At 55.0% G+C, this 17,647-nt stretch overlaps 9 protein-coding genes across 9 annotated transcripts; 4 read left to right on the top strand and 5 right to left on the bottom strand.

Moving 5' to 3' along the window:
• Positions 1-1,214: 1,214 nt before the first annotated feature.
• SETTUDRAFT_157879 (uncharacterized protein) lies at positions 1,215-2,659 on the bottom strand (the record flags this gene model as incomplete). Its single annotated transcript, XM_008033309.1, has 2 exons — positions 1,215-2,183; positions 2,237-2,659. The coding sequence occupies 2 exons, from the start codon at positions 2,657-2,659 to the stop codon at positions 1,215-1,217; spliced, it is 1,392 nt and encodes a 463-aa protein (XP_008031500.1).
• Positions 2,660-4,549: 1,890 nt separating this feature from the next.
• On the bottom strand, positions 4,550-5,019 carry SETTUDRAFT_100801 (uncharacterized protein; the record flags this gene model as incomplete). Its single annotated transcript, XM_008033308.1, has 2 exons — positions 4,550-4,806; positions 4,854-5,019. The coding sequence occupies 2 exons, from the start codon at positions 5,017-5,019 to the stop codon at positions 4,550-4,552; spliced, it is 423 nt and encodes a 140-aa protein (XP_008031499.1).
• Positions 5,020-6,473: 1,454 nt separating this feature from the next.
• Positions 6,474-6,791, top strand: SETTUDRAFT_24419 (uncharacterized protein; the record flags this gene model as incomplete). Its single annotated transcript, XM_008032991.1, has 1 exon — positions 6,474-6,791. The coding sequence occupies one exon, from the start codon at positions 6,474-6,476 to the stop codon at positions 6,789-6,791; it is 318 nt and encodes a 105-aa protein (XP_008031182.1).
• A 1,272-nt stretch (positions 6,792-8,063) lies between these two features.
• On the top strand, positions 8,064-9,288 carry SETTUDRAFT_83205 (uncharacterized protein; the record flags this gene model as incomplete). Its single annotated transcript, XM_008033307.1, has 4 exons — positions 8,064-8,178; positions 8,238-8,254; positions 8,327-8,437; positions 8,491-9,288. Coding segments are annotated over 4 exons (1,041 nt in total), but the record flags the coding sequence as incomplete, so codon positions are not given.
• A 117-nt stretch (positions 9,289-9,405) lies between these two features.
• On the top strand, positions 9,406-10,281 carry SETTUDRAFT_100107 (uncharacterized protein; the record flags this gene model as incomplete). The annotated part of the gene is made up of 1 exon (XM_008033306.1): positions 9,406-10,281. One exon carries the CDS (start codon positions 9,406-9,408, stop codon positions 10,279-10,281), a length of 876 nt encoding a protein of 291 aa, XP_008031497.1.
• A 755-nt stretch (positions 10,282-11,036) lies between these two features.
• SETTUDRAFT_100729 (uncharacterized protein) lies at positions 11,037-11,821 on the top strand (the record flags this gene model as incomplete). The annotated part of the gene is made up of 2 exons (XM_008033305.1): positions 11,037-11,104; positions 11,173-11,821. Coding segments are annotated over 2 exons (717 nt in total), but the record flags the coding sequence as incomplete, so codon positions are not given.
• A 1,404-nt stretch (positions 11,822-13,225) lies between these two features.
• On the bottom strand, positions 13,226-14,023 carry SETTUDRAFT_157875 (uncharacterized protein; the record flags this gene model as incomplete). The annotated part of the gene is made up of 1 exon (XM_008033304.1): positions 13,226-14,023. The coding sequence occupies one exon, from the start codon at positions 14,021-14,023 to the stop codon at positions 13,226-13,228; it is 798 nt and encodes a 265-aa protein (XP_008031495.1).
• A 1,453-nt stretch (positions 14,024-15,476) lies between these two features.
• SETTUDRAFT_81368 (uncharacterized protein) lies at positions 15,477-16,865 on the bottom strand (the record flags this gene model as incomplete). Its single annotated transcript, XM_008033303.1, has 1 exon — positions 15,477-16,865. A coding segment is annotated over one exon (1,389 nt), but the record flags the coding sequence as incomplete, so codon positions are not given.
• Positions 16,866-16,891: 26 nt separating this feature from the next.
• Positions 16,892-17,422, bottom strand: SETTUDRAFT_100914 (uncharacterized protein; the record flags this gene model as incomplete). Its single annotated transcript, XM_008033302.1, has 1 exon — positions 16,892-17,422. The coding sequence occupies one exon, from the start codon at positions 17,420-17,422 to the stop codon at positions 16,892-16,894; it is 531 nt and encodes a 176-aa protein (XP_008031493.1).
• Positions 17,423-17,647: the final 225 nt, after the last annotated feature.

Genomic DNA, 17,647 nt, shown 5'->3' with positions numbered 1-17,647 from the left:
GGTGGTGTGTACTTCGGGTTTCATTGACTGGATCAGTCGACGGCCACTTACACATGCTAATGACTGGGTCGTTATACTGGCTCCTGGCCCAGTCTCTGCTGATTGGCCCGTGTAGACGTCCGATGCCGATTTCCAAGTTTATCCACATGCAAGAAGCTTAGCTTCCACATTTGTGCCGAAAGGGTGTAGGAGCCTACAGCGCGAAATCGCCTTGTCCTGCAGCGCGCAGTAAATTATAGTTCGCCTGGTCCCTACCAGCGGAGGGACCAGCCGAGGCTTTGGCCATACACGGGTCTCAGCCATTGACCGCATCGGCTCCACATTGTGCGGCTCGGCGCTATTGCACCCAGCAGCCGTCGGCCAAACACCCAACTCCTCGGGACCTTTGTAGATGTCGGCAGTCGGCAACGTATATGGGTTACAGAGTGTGATAGATGGTCTCGGGTCAGCTGACGGTCATGGCCTAGGCTCACCTCAGCGTGGTTCGACACGTGGAGACCGAGTTTCAGTCACACCCCATCGACACGCCAGACCAGCGAGACCAAACTGTTGAGCTATAATACCATCAATCACATGCTACACCGGAAGGTTACACTGATGCAACAAAATGTGACATTGATGAAGCCAGGCTATATCATGTTTGCTCAAAAATAGGTATCCAAAGAGCGGAAGAAGCGAATCCCAAGCAGAGCAGCCCAACAAATAAGGCCAAAACAAAGTGTACTGGTGAGCTTCCAGAAAGGGTAAAGGAACGAAGAGAAGTAATCTAGAAGAAAGCCAAACAAAAGCATGAAACAAACAAAAAAAATTCACTCAATCATCCGGTGGATTGCTCTCCGGAATCAGTCGGTCAGAAAGAAAGGGAGAAAAAAAAAGGAGAGACAGAAAGGGAGAGGGGAAAGGCTGCTGAGACGGACCAAAGTCGGGCAGACCTCAAAAGACTAAAGAAGAAGGATGAAGCTAGCATTGCGGACAGCCATGGCTTCGCAAGGAGAGGGATGAGAAGGCATTAGAGCTAAACAGGACGAGAGAGCGCAAAGAAAGGAACGGAAAAAGTGCAAGAGACGCAATAAACCTACCAACGCCAGTACGCCGATAAAAGCCAAAAGGGGAAGGAGACGAAGAAGCAAACGACGCCCCACCTCACTCGATTCACCGCCGCTGCTTGTTGCAGTCGTGACAGGACTTACCCCGCATTAAGGCTGCAGTCGTTATTACTGCATCGCTCTTTTGGGCTCGCGCTCGCGGACTTCGGACCCGGCCCTCTTGCGGTTCTCATAGACGATGTTGCGGAAAATGTTCATGTACTGAACGGGGGCACTGGACTCGGCAAGCTTTTGCTCGATACCCTGCAGCGTCTCCCAGTGATTGCGAATCACGGCCTCGTGCGGCAACGACCCAAGGGCATCTAGGACAAAGGGCAAGTCGCCATCCTCATATGTTCCCACGAGCGCAATGTAAAGGTTGCTCTGCGTGGGATCCGAGGGCGCTTCGAAATCCCATGTAATGTCCTCGTATGCGTTCACGTTGCGGTCTGTGACGCGGTCGAGAATCGTAATCAGAGCTGCTGCTGCCCGCACAGCTACATCTTCAACATGTGCGTGGTTCCGGTAGAACTCGTCGATGGAAGTGACGAGCAATGTGAGTCTCTTCGCGCAGCTGGGCACGTCGAAGCGGAGCAGTCCTGGAATTGCATGTGCGGGCCCCTTTGCAATGTACTCCTCGAGCGCGTTGAAGGTCAAGATCATGCGGTTGTCGACCTTTTCAAAAAAGACACGGCTCTCAAAGTCGGGATCGATAATCTTGCGCACACGAAGGTACAAACTAGCATCTCGGTTGGCGTACTCGGTGATGAGGTCTGCGAGCTCCTGGTACTTTTTCGAGCGCTCTGATGTAAGTGGTGATTCAGGGCATTTAAACTCGTCGGGTAACTCTTCTTGAGGGGCAAAACAAGAGAGCATGTCGGTGATCGCATCCCGCATTTCTTCGTCGTCTTCGGGTAGTTCGTCATCTCGGTATACCCACTTCAGATCGTTGGCAATGTTTGCCAGGCCTTTGGTGTCCAGGATGTTGTCTGGCTTTACGTCTTCAATCTTTGAGCCATCGGGCGAAAGATGAAGAGGCGTCTTGACAATGTCGTCGGGGCTAGTTGACATGATCTGGTCACCTACCCAATATATGTGCTTCAGATTGCCTTTAGTTTGTTGTTCAGACACACCTGGATAGACAAGCATACCTTGCAGGCGACGCCCGTCTCATTTGCACCACACGAGCATCTCGGTCGTGCCAACGTGCCGCCTATGGCTACAGTGATGTCGTCGTCGAGATAGAAATACTTCTTCGGGCTTCCAGCCGGGCTTTCTTCATCCTCGGAGATGGCGCAGTACTTGAGTCTGATTTGTTTGCCCTCAAGTCCTTTCCTGGCCCTCCTGCGAAGGTCCTTGTCGAAAGCCGAGACATTGTACTGGAGGTTTTTGGTGGATATAACAAGAGAAGGCGTAGGCGAGACGGTGGGCTCGACGGATGGTATCGGTTGGTCCTGGTTGGAGTGCTCTGATCCCGAGGAGTGCAGACTGGCTCTTGCTGCCCTTGCGGCCCCAGCACGAGTGGTTACCATTTTCTCTCCGAGAGAGAGCTTTGAGAATTGCTCTGCTGACATGGAGAGTCGTCGTATTGGGATGGCTCCATACTAAACGTCGAGTGAGGAGCTATATATCGATCCAACTCTGCCAGCTCCACGCCACAGCCTTAGCTGATCCATCGTGTAGGCAGAACAAACGGTCCATCTTACGGCGGCGCTTAACGAACAGACTATCCGTGCCTCAGAGCGTTGAGACGTATGAAGCGGATGTGGCTTGCTCGGGCAGAGCCGAAGGAGAGGAGAAAAAGAGTCGACGCCGCAGGTCTGCCTGGCTTACTGGAGCGAGTGTGGTAGCGTGACGACGGGCATTTGCCGCAATTCCGCATACACTCGACTTTCTGTTGCGTCAATCATCCGTTTTTGGTCAGCATAACTGGCATAATACCCACTTGCTTGTGGCCATGCGCCAATGGCGGCGCGTCAGGAGGCGTAGTGCCCAGTCTGCTTGCTGCGAAGCGACACAGGCTTAACCGTAGACGGTTAAATTAGGGGGAGCCGATGAGCGAGGGATTGCCTTCTCCAGACAATTATCTCGCTTTGCCGCCGTGCCTTAATCTCACAATTGCCGCTAAATGGTTGAGTCCAGCTATCGTGGGCTGAGTTGTGGTGATAATGCAAGGCACAGTGGCCGCGCACCGCAGCGGGGGCGAGGCTCGTGACCAAGCTTGCAGCAGAAACAACAAATTCACGCACATGCGGATGCGTGCCAAGGGGCTGTGCGCGAGGCTGTCTGATGCCTGGGACAACCAACGTAGTCGTAATGCAAACAGCAACATTTTGTTTAGGTTGCGGGCACCGCCGGTCGGCCATGGGAGAAAGCTGAAGACTGACGTCGGTCTAACTTTTGCTCAGCCTTGCGGCGCTGCCGAAACCCTGCAACCACCACTTGCTAGCTGAACCTTGGAATGTTCTAAGGCTGACTGCAGTGGAAGGAGTAATCCGATTCTGGTTAAGCCTCTGAGCCCATGAATGAGTATATCATGCGTGCCACACGTCAAGGATGCCCACATCGCTGAGGGTGCCTTGGGCCGCACATCGCTGGCCTAAGTAACTCGCAGGCTTCCACTCGAGCTGAGGTTGTCGGCCCTTGTCCTGGTGCCTGAAGTGGTGTCTACTCAGGAAAGAGAAGGAATCGATGATGGACCAGGTATTGTCATTGGTACATGACGGCACCATGGTGGGCTTTGCTGAGGATGGGGTCGGCCATGCATCGCCACGGGCTGACTGTCGACACCTCGGGCCACGACCGATCCACGGACTCCAACACACGATACGAACTCTCACGCTTCCTACTTGACTTTCGGGAATATCCTTAATTAATGGGGCGGGGCAGAGTTGTGCCTCTTGCATGAAGACGTCAGGAGGCGGCCATTCAGACGTTTCGAGTAACCGCCGCGCGTAAGAGCAACGCGGAACAGCCCCCGAACACCAGCAACGATGATCGAATTGCAATGTGTGAGAGCCCCGAATTGAGACAAGCCCCCAAACCAGTCGCCGCAGCAAGCATGCTGATGTGTAACAAGTTGGTGCGCTGCGGACACAACCATGTGCTTTCGATACTTGGTAGCGACACCACGCCACTCCCAAAAGCACCTGCTAATTGGCCTTTGCGCTTACTGCGGATGATCGCGGCGTCCTGAGGAAGGATTGGAATATTCAATTTGAGGGAGAACTGCGGCTTCCAGAGATTTTTCCGTCATTGTAAATCCAGAGCGTTGGCCTGAGAGCGTTGTAGGTCTGAAGGTTTTGCTTTGTTTTTATCTTCGAATTGAGCATCAAGTCGGAGTCCGTAAAATATACGTCGAAGCGGAAGGATGGTGACACACATGAATTGGACACGGGAGGGCCCGTCCTAGCTAGTCAGTATGGGCAAGCAGCCGTCAAAAAGCTTACACTCCCACTCAGTTGTTACCTACTGTTTTTGTCCTCTTTGAGATGCTCAGTGAGATCTGTACAGCCGCCGCGTATATTATTTTGCAAACTTTGTTGCCTGTTCTTTCCTTGTTCAATCACATGCCTCATTGAGATACCACCCCAAGGTAGCCCGGAAAGAGTCTGACTGGTGTCGATGCTTTCCGGCTCTGGTGGTGCGTACGAGCCTCCAGCTCTTCGTATATTCTCCAACTCTCGTTCTGCTTCCTCCCTTTGCTCTTTGATCCTGTCACCTATGCTGTCATTAGTGAGAGCGAGTTGCCTGAAGGGCACCACTGACGAAATCTCCTTTGAGCCAGTTTGTTCTGTATCTTTCTTCGTTCACTGGGGTCACTGACATCGGCCCAATCGTCTTTGTTCGCTTCTGATGCTTGTTCGCCAGTCACAGATTGCTCTTGTGTGGGCGATTCCGCCTGCTGCAAATTGGATTGTTGGTTTTGACACATGTTCCATGTAAACTCCAATAGACCTTTACAGCTCAATACTGGGGCAGTGGGTGATTTTCAATCGTGGGTTGTGTTAGAGTGGGTATTTATCGAGGTGGGTTAGAATATGTTCCATTTCTCAAAGAAGGCTTGCTCACAAGGGCGTTGACTATCCCAGGTGATGATCGAGCTTTGTCCGAAGCTAGACAAGAAATGATGAAGCCCTAAACCCAGCTAGAATGGTGTAACGAGAGTGTAAGTGCTGGAGAGCGTATTGGATAATGCTTGGATAGCTAGACCAAATCAAGCGCAACACACTACAACTGATGTTTGGGCGCATTGTGAGTATTTCTATTGTCGTCTAGAACGCGGACGGTTGCCCATGATGAAGGAGAAGGGGCAACGTCAGAATGATGAGATGGCAAAAGGTGTTAGCGTCCTTGGTTTAAGTCTGAGAAGGATGGCAGCCCCGAGAAAGTGGGTACGTTAGTGAAGAATATTATGTGCACGGAACAGCATGATATGCGAGTGGCGGTGGCAGCCGTTAGCAGGGTTTCCGAGAACAAGGCTGTTGTTTGCCGGGTACTAGGGAGTAGCCGTGCAAACAGGGATGTTCATCCTAGATGCTGACCAGTCTATTTCAGCTGAGCTCGTCCGACCGACTGGTATGAGAGCTGAGGACCATGATACATGGCTGGCCATGCTCAGACCCACGGCTGGAGGAGATTCAGTAGACAGGAAAGTGCCTACAAGATAGCCAACGTGCGGTTGCCGATCAAGGTGAGGGACCCATGTCACCAGGTTCCTGCATACATTATTGCCGGTCGATGGGTGAAACTCGGGATGATCGCGCTGTCGATGGGGCTATATTACGATCTAAGATGCAAACCAAGCCAATAGGAAGAAATTCCTAGAATACGACTTGTGGATATCCATTGCCTCAGCCTCGTGCTTTCGGGATTATCTCGAGGGCTTTTTGCTGACGTGTTTCGCTAGCTCTTGGCCTTGGGGTCCGGAAAAGACTTGGAACAGGAGGAAAATGAGAAGGGGAAATCTAGCCACCTGGCATGCGGGCCAGTGTGTGTAATGGCTGTGTCGTCTATGAGTTGGCTAGCGATGCAGTTGGGAACGGACCAAGATGGAGCGGACCGCATAACGGGACTGATAGACGTAAGAGGCCGAGGTGTGCTCCTTGCCTGTGAGGATATTGGATGACATAAGGCTCTGGATGAAGGAGCAAGTAGGGAGTAGTAGACTGTAGGTAGCCAGCAGGGAAGTGCGGTCGGCGGTTGGAACGCTAAGCCTAGCCAGGCCAACTAGGCAAGCCTATGCTGTTCTCATTCGACACGCTGTGGCCGCTCCATACGGCTCCAGCATGTCTTGAGCGCCCAGACCATGGGAGGCATTCCGCCTGACTCACCCCATAGATACTTGCCTGCCCTTGTTGGCAAGGCGGAGTGTGGTCAGAGCCTCACATGTCCCGTCTCTCGTTGGCGCCTAACTCGATCCATCTGGCATTGCCGAAAGCGGCTTCTTCCGGCCCGACAGCCCACTCGCACTCGCACTCGCAACACGGCGAGCTCTTGGGCTCTGCCGACGAGGGTGCCGTCGTCGGCTTCATGGAGCCTCATGTAGCCTCGTGTCCTTCAGCTGTGGCTGATGGTCGCTCGACACTGTACGGTGACCGAAGAACCTGGCTGCTGACCATGGACGTGCTGAACGGGGCACCGCTGGTAGCTGCTACGCTGTCCAGGCCACTCTGCCTGTTCCAGCTGTTCCAACCGTTATCATGAGTCGGTGCGCTCCTCTGCTCGCCAGCCTGACGCGAGCACACAACACAACTCAACATGCGGTCGGGAAAGAATGCATGTATGTCCAAATATAGTCCTACACATCTACGAAGACGGCAATGGGTAGGGTGGAGAAGACACGGCTCTGCTAAAAACCAATTTCAATCTTCCACCGAGAGAAAGTGTTGCTTCCAGGCCATAGAGAAATGAACCTGGGAGCAGGCAATGGTGGGTGAACAGCTCCAGCGTGCACCGCACCAGCGACCCGCAGAACGACAGACATGAATCGTTGGGCGTGGGCGTGAGCGTGAGCGTGAGCGTGAGCGTGAGCGCGTGCTGGGAGCGGTGCGTGGAGCTGTTGTGGTTGTGGAAGTCGTCGAGGTTGGGCGGGCTTGTTTTGTGGTGAAAATTATCCCGCTCGGACCCCGGCGTGGCTTTGTCAGCAGCGGGCTTGGCAGTCGGCGGTTGACAATCTCGCTGCAGCTCTGGCTCGCCTTCTCTCCTCACACACAATCATACAAACAAGCGGACGATTAATCAACGGCTATACCGAGCTGCCCATCTCTATAGCTGTCATATTTGCGTCTCAGAAGAACCCGGCACTTTTAGGCTTTTTGCTCCCGATTCCATGGTGCTTGAAGCCACCTGCGTGACCATACATAGCTATCTCGCGGTAGATGAGGATGCTCTCTGCCCAAGACGTGGTTGCATGGCGGGCGGGCGGCCTCGGCGGCCTGGGCAGCCCGGAAATCATGATAGCCAGCTGCTCGTCAGCGTGGTGGCTGCCCACAGCGCGCCGGCAGTGCGCCCACGGCTACGGGCGCAGGCTCGATGACGACGCGGAAGAGCACGCGTGGGCAGAGGTAGCGAGCGAAAGCTCAGACAGGGGCGCTGGCGTGGGCGTCGTGGGCGCAGCAGGCGTACTTAGATTGGGCGTGGGCGTCGTGTCGAGTCGAGTCGATGGGCCGAAGCGCCGAGACGCAGGGTTCCTGAGCTCTGCGGGATGCCAGGCCATGTGTGAACATACCGTACTTAGAACAGCCGGGCTATTCGTCATCATGTTTGAACTAGGAAACCTTCACCCTTCCCCTTCTTTGCCCGTCTCTCGCCCTGCCATGGCCGCATGCTTTTTCCCATAACCTCCCCCCCAACGCGCCACCTGCCGTCCTCGGGCCCCCTTTCTCCCCGCGCTCTTGCTCCCGTGCACGTCCAACCGCTCCCGACTCGATCCCCCGACTCGATCCCCGACCCAACCGCCTCCTCCTCCCAAACACCATGGCGTCGGCTCTGAACAAACGCCAGCAGGCGCGTAATGAGCGCACCCTGCAGGAGCTCATCAAGACGGTCCCCGGCAACGGGACATGCGCAGACTGCGGCGCGCGGAATCCAGGTATGTGCCCCCGGCCTCCTCCCGCCGTGGCCCGACATGTACTGACCACGCCTGCGCAGGATGGGCAAGCTGGAGTGTGAGTTTTCCCGCGTCCTGCCAACCGTTGCCAATGCGCCGCCGGCGAGCCTGACACTGACACGTGCTATAGCTGGGCATCTTCCTGTGCATGCGCTGCGCAGCCCTGCATCGCAAGCTGGGCACCCACATCTCCAAGGTCAAGTCGTTGAGCATGGACAAGTGGGATAATGCGCAAGTCGATGTAAGACACCCGACGCCCGGCATCTGGCGCGCCACGGCTGATGCATGCTGTAGAACATGAAGCGCATCGGGAACATCGAGTCCAACAAGACATACAACCCTCGTAACGTCAAGCCGCAAATACCCATCGACATCGACGAGGTAGACAGTGCCATGGAACGGTACATACGCGCCAAATACGAGCAACGGATATACCTGAACGATTCGAGACCGGGTACACGACAGAACACGGGCAGCACCAGCTCAGAAGACCGCCCGCCGCCACTACCGCCAAAGCCGACTCGCTTTGGATTTGGCCTGCGCAAAGCCGCGACCTCGCCGCGCAACATAACGCCTCCTATATCTCCGGGCCTTGACGAGTTTCGTCAAGACATCTCACCGCCCCGCGTGAACAAGGCCTCGAGGGTGTTTGGCTCCAACGTATATACATCAGGCGACGGCATGGACCAGAAGCTACAGACACTCCGAGATATGGGCTTTCCAGACGACAAGCGTAACGCTACAGTATTGAAGGGACTCAACGGAAATCTGGACCGAGCAGTCGAGGCCTTGATCCGCCTGGGTGAGCAGAATCCTGTCAAATCAAGAGGAAGTACACCAACTCCGCCCGCCAAGTCTGAGGCCAACGGCATTTCTTTCACCGCGCCCAGCACCGCACCTGCCGGCTCATCGTCTACGAATCCCTTTGATGCTTTGGACGCACAGGCGCATTCCCAGCAGCAGCAGCAGCAACAGCAACAGTTTCAGCCTACCTCGTTTCAACCCCAGCAGACGCCTTATGGAGGAGGCCAAGCACAGCAGCCATATCTCTCGAATTCCTACAATCCATTCTTATCGCAAACACCCCAGGGTTATGCTCAACAAGTCCCTCGACAACAGCAACAGCCACAACAGCCACAGCCAAACTTCGGCTACCAGCAGAACCCTTGGGATCAGCAACAGCAAAGTCTTGAACAATCCTTTCAGGGTATGCAAATCTCGAACCAGCAGACTCAACCTCTATTTCCGAACCGAACGGGCGGCTACGCACAATCGCAACCTTCATACGCTCAAACGAACCCGTATCACCAATCTTTCACGCCGCCTCCTATGCCACAGATACCTGAGCAATACAACGCCTTTTTCGCGCCGTCGCAGCCGCAGCCACAAGCGCAACAACAGTATCAGTCCATGTCCAATCCTACAAGTCCAGGAAACCCCTTCCTCAAATCATCTCGGAGCCAGACATTTGCAACAACCGAAGTCACAAGCTCGAACCCTTTCGGGCAAACGCCGTTCCAGCAATTTTCAACGCAGCCGCAGCCAACCCTGTCTCAACAGCAAATGCCTAATCCGTGGTCTCAGCAACAACAGCCGCCCCAGCAGCAGCAACAGCAACAGCAACAGCAACAGCCATTGCAACAACAAAACCAAGTTCCAGCCCCTCAAGTAAACCCCTGGCAGAGCCAAGTCGGCTATCAAGCCCAGAATCCGCTCCAAAACCACCAGACGCAACAGCAAAACTTCCAGAATCAACAGCTGCTATACCAGCAACAAAGCTCCAACCCCTTCGACAAGAACGCTTCCATTCTCTCCCTGTACAATCAGCCGCAGACGGCATCGCGCCAAACGGAACAGCAACCAGCCCAGCCGACAGCTGTGCAAACATCTGCACCTGCTGCACAGGTACCCCAGTCGAATCCATTTGGTGGCATGTCTGCTGCGCCTCAAGGTCAGCCACTGTCAGCTGTACACAGCCCGGGAGTGAGACACGTCAGCAACGAGAGTGTGGATTTCTCTGGGTTAATGGGTGGACGCCATTCGCCTGATGCCTTTTCAGGCCTGAGTGCTAGTTTCAGACGTTGAAGTTTTCTCGCCGAATCACGTTACTTGTATGAGCGATTGGAGTTTGTCTTTCGTTCTCATCCCGCGAGCGGTTAGCCTTGGATACATCAAATGAGCGGTCAAGGAAAATTGTGCTGCTAGGATTGGGGGACAGGCTTGTTGTATGATACCTGGATAGGAGTTGCGCCGCATCACTAGGATGATAATTGCCATCTCATCCACTCAGTCTGTACATCAGAAGGCGACTGTGTGTGTCGATGTGTGCTGTCCATAGAGTGCGCGTCTTTGTCAAGCTGGTGATTGTGGATGCGGTACCCTGTCCATAGCCTTTTGCGCCACATGTTCGATTCGTTTCATTTCATTTATTCTTCTCGCTGAATTATACTAGCATTAATCCAAAAACCTAATAACATGGGCTTATTCTCTACAGTCTGTGCGGTAATGCAAGTTTGCCTTCACGTGCAAGCGTGGTCGACGTTCGCGTCTACGTCATTGGTCCGAAGCCGCGTGCCTGATCTTAGACGGGCATTGCACATCTCGACTGACCATCTCCCGCCCTACATAACCAGAAATCTACCAGACGCCTTACTCGATATTACCTTACAACCAGTCTTACATCGTTCCTACCCTGAGATTTCATATTCGTCGGGGTAACCAACATCATGGGTAAGATCATGGCAGCCTAGCAGCCCGACTTGTAGCTAACACTACACAGCATCAGTAGACTACTGTAAGCACGTATGTAGCTCGTACACACGACATGAAACTCACGCCGCGACATAGACAAGGTGCTCGAAATCGACGTCAAAGCCTCACAACAGCAAATCCGCGATGCGTACAAAAAGTGAGGTTGCCTGGCCCGCCGAACAAAAGCACGAGAAGGCAGCACTCTAACACATGTGCGTTGTTCAGAGCAGCCCTAAAACACCATCCCGACCGTGTGCCGTCGGACTCACCTGAGCGCGCAAGCCGCACCAAGCGCTTCCAGCAGATCAACGACGCATACTACACTCTATCTGACCCCACGCGGCGCCGCGACTACGACGCCACACGCACATACAACAGCTTCACGGGCACGACGGCGACGCCCGACGCCGACTTTGACGAGGAGATTCCGAATAACGCTGACACGGCGGGCAATGGCGGAGCAGCAGGAGGGGGAGGAGGAGGCTTCGCACAAGGCTTCCCATGGTCCGCCTTTGGCTTTGGCAGCGCGCCAGCGGGCACGACTGAAGAATCGCACAACCGCTTCTCGGAAGAGCAGTTTGGCGGCATCTTCGAGGAGATGCTGCGTGAAGAGGGCATGGCCGACTCCGAGGCCCACCCCACAGGCAAGTTCTGGAGCTTGGTCGGCGGCTTGAGCGGCGGCGCCATGGGCTTCATTGTGGCGAATTTCCCCGGTTTGGTGGCGGGCGCTGTGGCGGGCAATCGGCTTGGTGCGGTGAGAGATGCAAAGGGCAAGAGCGTGTACACTGTGTTCCAGGAGATGCCGCAGGCGGATAAGGCTAGGTTGCTGAGTAGTCTTGCGGCAAAGGTGTTTGCGAATGTGGTGACTGCCTAAGGGTTGGATGAGCATCTTTTGTATGTGCCGAGTAAGCAAAGTTAGGTGTGTATCATGTCTCGTGATGATTACACAATGATGACCATGTTGGATTTCCTGGAGAAGTGGCTTTTGGACCTTTTTCTTCTTGTGGAATTTTGATTTGGGTTTATTTGTTGTATGGGTGATTTTGATGTGGCTGGTATAGCGGATTCATTTCACAGGGTAGTAGTCAATGTAGACAGGGTATTCTATATACGCAGCTGAGGGAGGAAGGAGTATGTGTTGAGCCGATGTGTTTGGATGAATCATGTTGTAATCTCTCTCTCCCTCTCTCTCTCTCTCTCTCTCAGAGCATGAAATTTGTGGATTTGCACCAACACGTGCTCTTGGCAATCTGTTTGCAGGAAAGAGGGTTTAGAACAGCATGTTGACAGATTAATTACTATGTGGCCATGTTGTAATGCTGGGAAAGTAGCTGGAACCGCTGGATGGAAGAATGTGGTAGTAGAATGGCAAGAAGCACTACACGTAACAATCAACGGCTACTTACCAGGCGGTGGGGAAGAAAGTAGCGGAGAGGAAAAAAAAATCATACTATTTTCTGTCTTTTCTTTTTTTATGGGGGGGGGGAGGGGGGAAGGTTCTCCACTCCTCTGCATTACGCACGCACGCACGGCGCCAAAAAAAACTGCGTTTGACTCGTCCTCGGTTGCAGACTCACAATCATAATCATAATCGTGATGACGGTGTAGATTGCAAAATTGTTGAATCAATAAGGATATGTTTTTTTTGGGTCAACATGCGCCTAAGGGCGCCGGTGTAGATGCATGTATGTATGTATATATGTATGTATACCAACAAACAGTTTACTTTCATACATACATATAATATGTATATGGGTACCTATCAAGGGCAAAGCGGGGATATCTCTAAGCTAGTTTCAGAAAAAAGAAAAGAAAAGAACAGAAACTGTAGAGGGAATTACTGTGAAAAAGAAAGACAAGAAAAAAAAGAACAAAAAGAGAGGGAGGGGAGGGAAGCAAGGGTAGACCTTGATTCTCCCGCTCCCCCCACAGTGCTAGTACACTATTCCAACCCTCCCAGGTCGTTTATCCATCGTAAGTCGTACCAAGCATGTGTGTCTTTATGTGAGTGTGAGGGTGTGTGTGTGCTTTATTTGACGAAGCAAGCCAAACAAAGAAACACGTAATCCATATTCTTCAACACAGGGCTGTTTCCACACCAACGAAAACCCTCTGAAAAAAAAACAATCCAAGCTCTTTCAGATGAGTGAGCAACGTCATATGGCCTCCAAGCCGCCTCTGGAAAAATTGCCCACGACCCTGGCAATAGTAAAGAGATTCTCAGCAGTTCCTAGAGGGCAATACGTCAACCCATCACGAGCGTGATAAAAAAAAGCGGTTACATGAATTTTGACGCCATACTCGCTATGGTAGCCAGGCCGCCAATGCCGCCGGCGACTTTGTCCATGTCGATGTTTGCCAGACCAGACATCATGCCGCCGCCATTGTTGGCATTGTTGTTGTTGTTCCTGTAGTTTGAGTTTGCGGTGCTCCGACTACTTGTGTAGGCAGTTTCGCGGCCGTAGCCCTGGCTGCCGTAGTATCCGCCGGCGTGAGAGCCGCTTTTGGCAGCAGGGTGTGAGCCGCCGCCGGTTTGGGGCAGGTTGACGCCGAACTGGCGGGCGAGCTTGTGCAGGACGCCGCCCGAGACGAGGGGCATGATGATCATGAAGAAGACCTTGTAGGGGTGGCGCTGGGCGTAGCGCCAGATTTCGCGCAAAAAGTGCTGCAGCTTCTTGTACAGGTGCTGCATGTAGCTGTCGCGGGGCGAGCGCTTGTAGCGCGAGGTGGAGCTGTGGTGGCGCGACGACGACGAGTACGACGACGAGGCATAGCCGGGGCGGTAGGTCGAGGAGCGCCGGCTGGGCGAGGTGGAAAAGGGGTTCCAGCTGTTGCCCATGGTGGAGGGTTGGTAGTGGTGGCGACGAGCTTGGTGATGGTGTTGAGAGTTGGGATGGCGGTGCAGCGGCGAGGCGCAGACAGAGGGAGCGGGTGCGAGGAGTAGCGTTGGTTTGGGGTGCAGATAGGTAGTCAGTGGCGTTCTGCTTGGTGATGCCGGGTCCTGTTTAGAGGCGTGGGCGCGAGCTACCGAGGGCGGGATGCGGTGGTGGAGAGTGTACTTGTCGGCCCAGCGCATTCAAGGGCAAAGGAGAGTGCGGGTGGGGATGGTGACGTTTGCTGCAAGTATGACTGTTTGCTTGTCTATGTGGCTGTTGTGTGTTGAAAGGGAGCACTCGAAACGCAGCAATAGGCGCGCCGAGTGTCGAGAGGTATATGACGGGCGCCGGTGAGCACTGACGTGGGTCGCTTTTGGGCCTCAATCGGGCATTCCCGTCTCTTTGCGCGGCGTGTGCTCTGGGTGCGAATGATTTTTTTTTCTCTCTCTTGCGCGGTGTGTGTTTGCCGCCTCGTGTGTGTCTGGGGGCCCAACTGCTGGCGGCTCTGCCATGAGCCATTGCGTTGGTATACATTGGCCTCGATAGCGGCCACGTATGTAGTGGGCCCGCGGTGTCGCTGCTGTCATGATAGCTGAGTATATGATTGATTTTCTCCACAGGCTGTGTGCTGTCCGGGGCCGTCATGCGAGGAGAGGGTGAAACGGGAGGCCGAGACGGCTCAAGAGGGCAAAGGCGGCATGCAAGAGAGCTCCATGCAGGCCCATGCATGTTTTGTTGGATGGCATTGCTGCGTAAGGTGCGTCTGCAACGGTTGGTCTCGAACGTCTCTTCTGCCATGTTGACGCAGCGGCGGCACAGGGATGCGTGTGTGTGCGCGTGCACAAGGGACGGCTGCACAAGGGCATCGTGTGCGTGAGCCGCACCGGGCTGCACGAGGATGGCGAAATGGCGGGCGATTGGCACGGGGAGAGGTGTGTTCTGAGCGTCGCAGCGGCGTCGTGGTGGGCGAGGGCGGCGCGGCGGGTCTTGCACAGCGGTTCACGCACGCCTGCAAGTGCACAAGTCGGCGGCACAAGTCGCCAGCGGGCGCGGCGGGGGAGAGGTGGCGCGGGTACAGACGCCATGTACCTGCCATGTACCTGCCATGTACCTGCCATGTACCTGCCATGTACCTGCCATGTACCTGCCATGTACCTGCAGGGGGGCCGGCATACGTCGCCAAAGAGCGGTCAGCTAGTCTTTGCAAGCGTGCTGCGAGGGCCGGCCGATCAATCCTGGACTCCACAAGTTCGCGCGCATATCTTCCAGCTGGCCAGAGCAGACTCAGAGCACACACTATCAGGTGCTATACAGTAGCCCTTCCCTCTACCCCAACCGTGCGAAAAATAAGTAGAGCCCCGTTGCTGGCCCCCGTGCCACTCCCTCGTCCCGCCCGCCCGCCGTCCTTGTCTAGTCCAGTCCTTGTTGCAACCGCCCGCCCGGCCAGCCTGCCGGTACACAGGGCTCACCATCGCTGTAGGTGTAGGCGTAGTCCGTCGTCGCCGCTAGCCGCATCCGAAAACGGGGCTAGCGAGGTGAGGCGAAACACCGCCCATCATGGCCACCATTGGACCCAACATGCCACTTGGAGAAGTCGTCCACCGGCCGCTGCTCGTCTCGACGACGCCATGCTCCACCAGACCGTCAACCCGTCTTCCTGCCTTTCCCTCCTGAGCGCCTCTTCTCTCCTCCGCGTCCACTTCCACTGCCCGTTGCACTTTGCTGTCCTTGCACTGGCACCCCGGCGCCATATGACTGCGTGCCCAGAGGCGGGTCGCTCGCTCGGCCCTGCCCAGTCCCGCCATCTGTCACTCGCTGCAACGGCACCGGCACCGGCGGATATCCTGGGGATGCTGCAGGGATGCGTCGTGGTACCGACGTATAGCTGGCTTCTGACGGGCTCAAGCTCATTCTGCGAGTGTACTGTGGTTGCGGCGAAGTGGGTGATAGCGAGGAAGAGGACGTGCTGAACTGGTGGTACTGATAAGGCTCCACCGGAAAGGGCACGAGACGTGACGATGCTATCGACGGTGGCCCACTGCGAGACCCAAGTGGGACACTGGCCGAGTCGACAGATGGTCGAGACACTGACTTCTGCTCCTCCCATGCAGGCGTTGAAGGCCCATAATCGTACTCTGACTCCGGAAACGAACCGAGCATGTTTCTTGGAGAGGTGTCATTCGGAGCCGCTGCTGCATGGTGGCTTGTGTCAGACGCCCGACGGGATGCTGCACGCAGAGGCCTCTGGTCGCGGGCCAGGCTTCCCTCGTATGCATTAATCGGTGCATAAATGCCTTGTCCATCTGCACCAGGAACAACAAAGCCAGGTGCTAGTGCGTGACTCTCCGTCGTCGAGTTGGTCGACGTGCGTCGGTGGCCACTATGTCGCCTTTCTTTCTTGGCCTTGGAGCCGAACATCGACGTTCGTGGCTGGCTCTTCTTGGAGCGCGACGAAGAAGCACCATGCTTCCCAGTCGTCTCATAACTCATGACACTAGCAGTATCATTGGGCACTGAGGCACTGGCACTGGTACTGGCACTGACACTGACACTGGTAGGTCGAGGCTCCGGCTCGGGACGTACCGCAGAGGCTCGTGCACCGTAAAGCCGTGATTGATATGCGTCGAGTTCTTCTGCACTGAGTGAAACATCTGTATTCCCTGCTGCTCTTGCTACCCGGATCTTGTCAAGCACCCGCTGGAAAAGCCTTTCCTCGGTTTCCGCAGACGGTATCGTGTTGCCCGCCCCGCCAAAGTGCTCTTCTTGATAGCCTCGACGGCCATGCACACGCCCATGGGTAGGCTCCTCCAACGCCGATGTCCTGCTCTCCCACGCCCTAATATCCATATCATTAAAGTAAAGCTCGTCTGGATTGATCCTCTTGCCATTCAAAGCCGGTTGAAGCACCCCGTCTATTACAACACCGTCCAGCTCCTCCTCGTCGCTCCCCAAATCTTGAAATCTATACACATCGTCGACCACCCCCTCGTAGTATCTCCCCACACCCGACGAGCCCCCTGGTGGTCTTCCCCACTGGGGCATAGTGTAAGGAGTTCGCGGCCGACCACTTAGACCGCCTCCTCGGAAAAAGCTGACTCGATGGGCTTGTCCATGAATGCGGCATGGCCAACCACAGTCACGCCAGTGGCGCCGATGAGCCAGAGAACCGTCGTAAAGGGCGACGCCCAAAGACCCAGAGGAACGGCAATGACAAACAGTGTGGTGTACATTTGAGACGTCGTCGCACGCCAGCTGCCAATCTCGAGATCATTGCCCTCGAGCTTGCCAATTCCATACATACCTCCCACCACCAGGCAGATGACAAAAAGGAGCATCAGGTTGGTGAGCAGGCTGTAGATGCTGAGCATGACGAACACGGCGGCATAGTTGCTCGAGAAGTAGCCCAGGTTGTAGTTGACTCGGCTCTGCACTTCGCCGAAATTGGCAGGCTTCGAGATGCGCTTGACATCGAAAAACTCGCTGACGGGTCGCAGGTTGGCGAAGCGCGACGACACCGACGTGGAGCGCAGACTGTCGAAGCGGCCGCCAAAGTTCATTCTCGACGTGAGCGCATCGATGGGGATGCTGAAGCGCGACATGACGGATGTGTAGCTAGGGGGTGGCTGCGGGTCGGATGGCGGTGTCTGCTGGACGTGGTCGGGGGTAATGAGAGTCTGTCGCTGGGCCTGGAGATCTGCGGGCGAGGTCATTATTAGCTGCTGCTGCTGCTGCTGCTGCGGTTGCTGCTGATATATAGTCTGTGTAAGACGCTGGGCTGGAAATGTGTCCTCACGGCAGGAGGCGGAGGGCGGGGGTATTAAGTA

This window comes from Exserohilum turcica, assembly GCF_000359705.1.
Source record: "Exserohilum turcica Et28A unplaced genomic scaffold SETTUscaffold_9, whole genome shotgun sequence".
Taxonomy (NCBI): Eukaryota; Fungi; Ascomycota; class Dothideomycetes; order Pleosporales; family Pleosporaceae; genus Exserohilum; species Exserohilum turcicum.
Note: the sequence above shows the minus strand (reverse complement) of the source record. Positions and strands in the feature narration are given on the sequence as shown.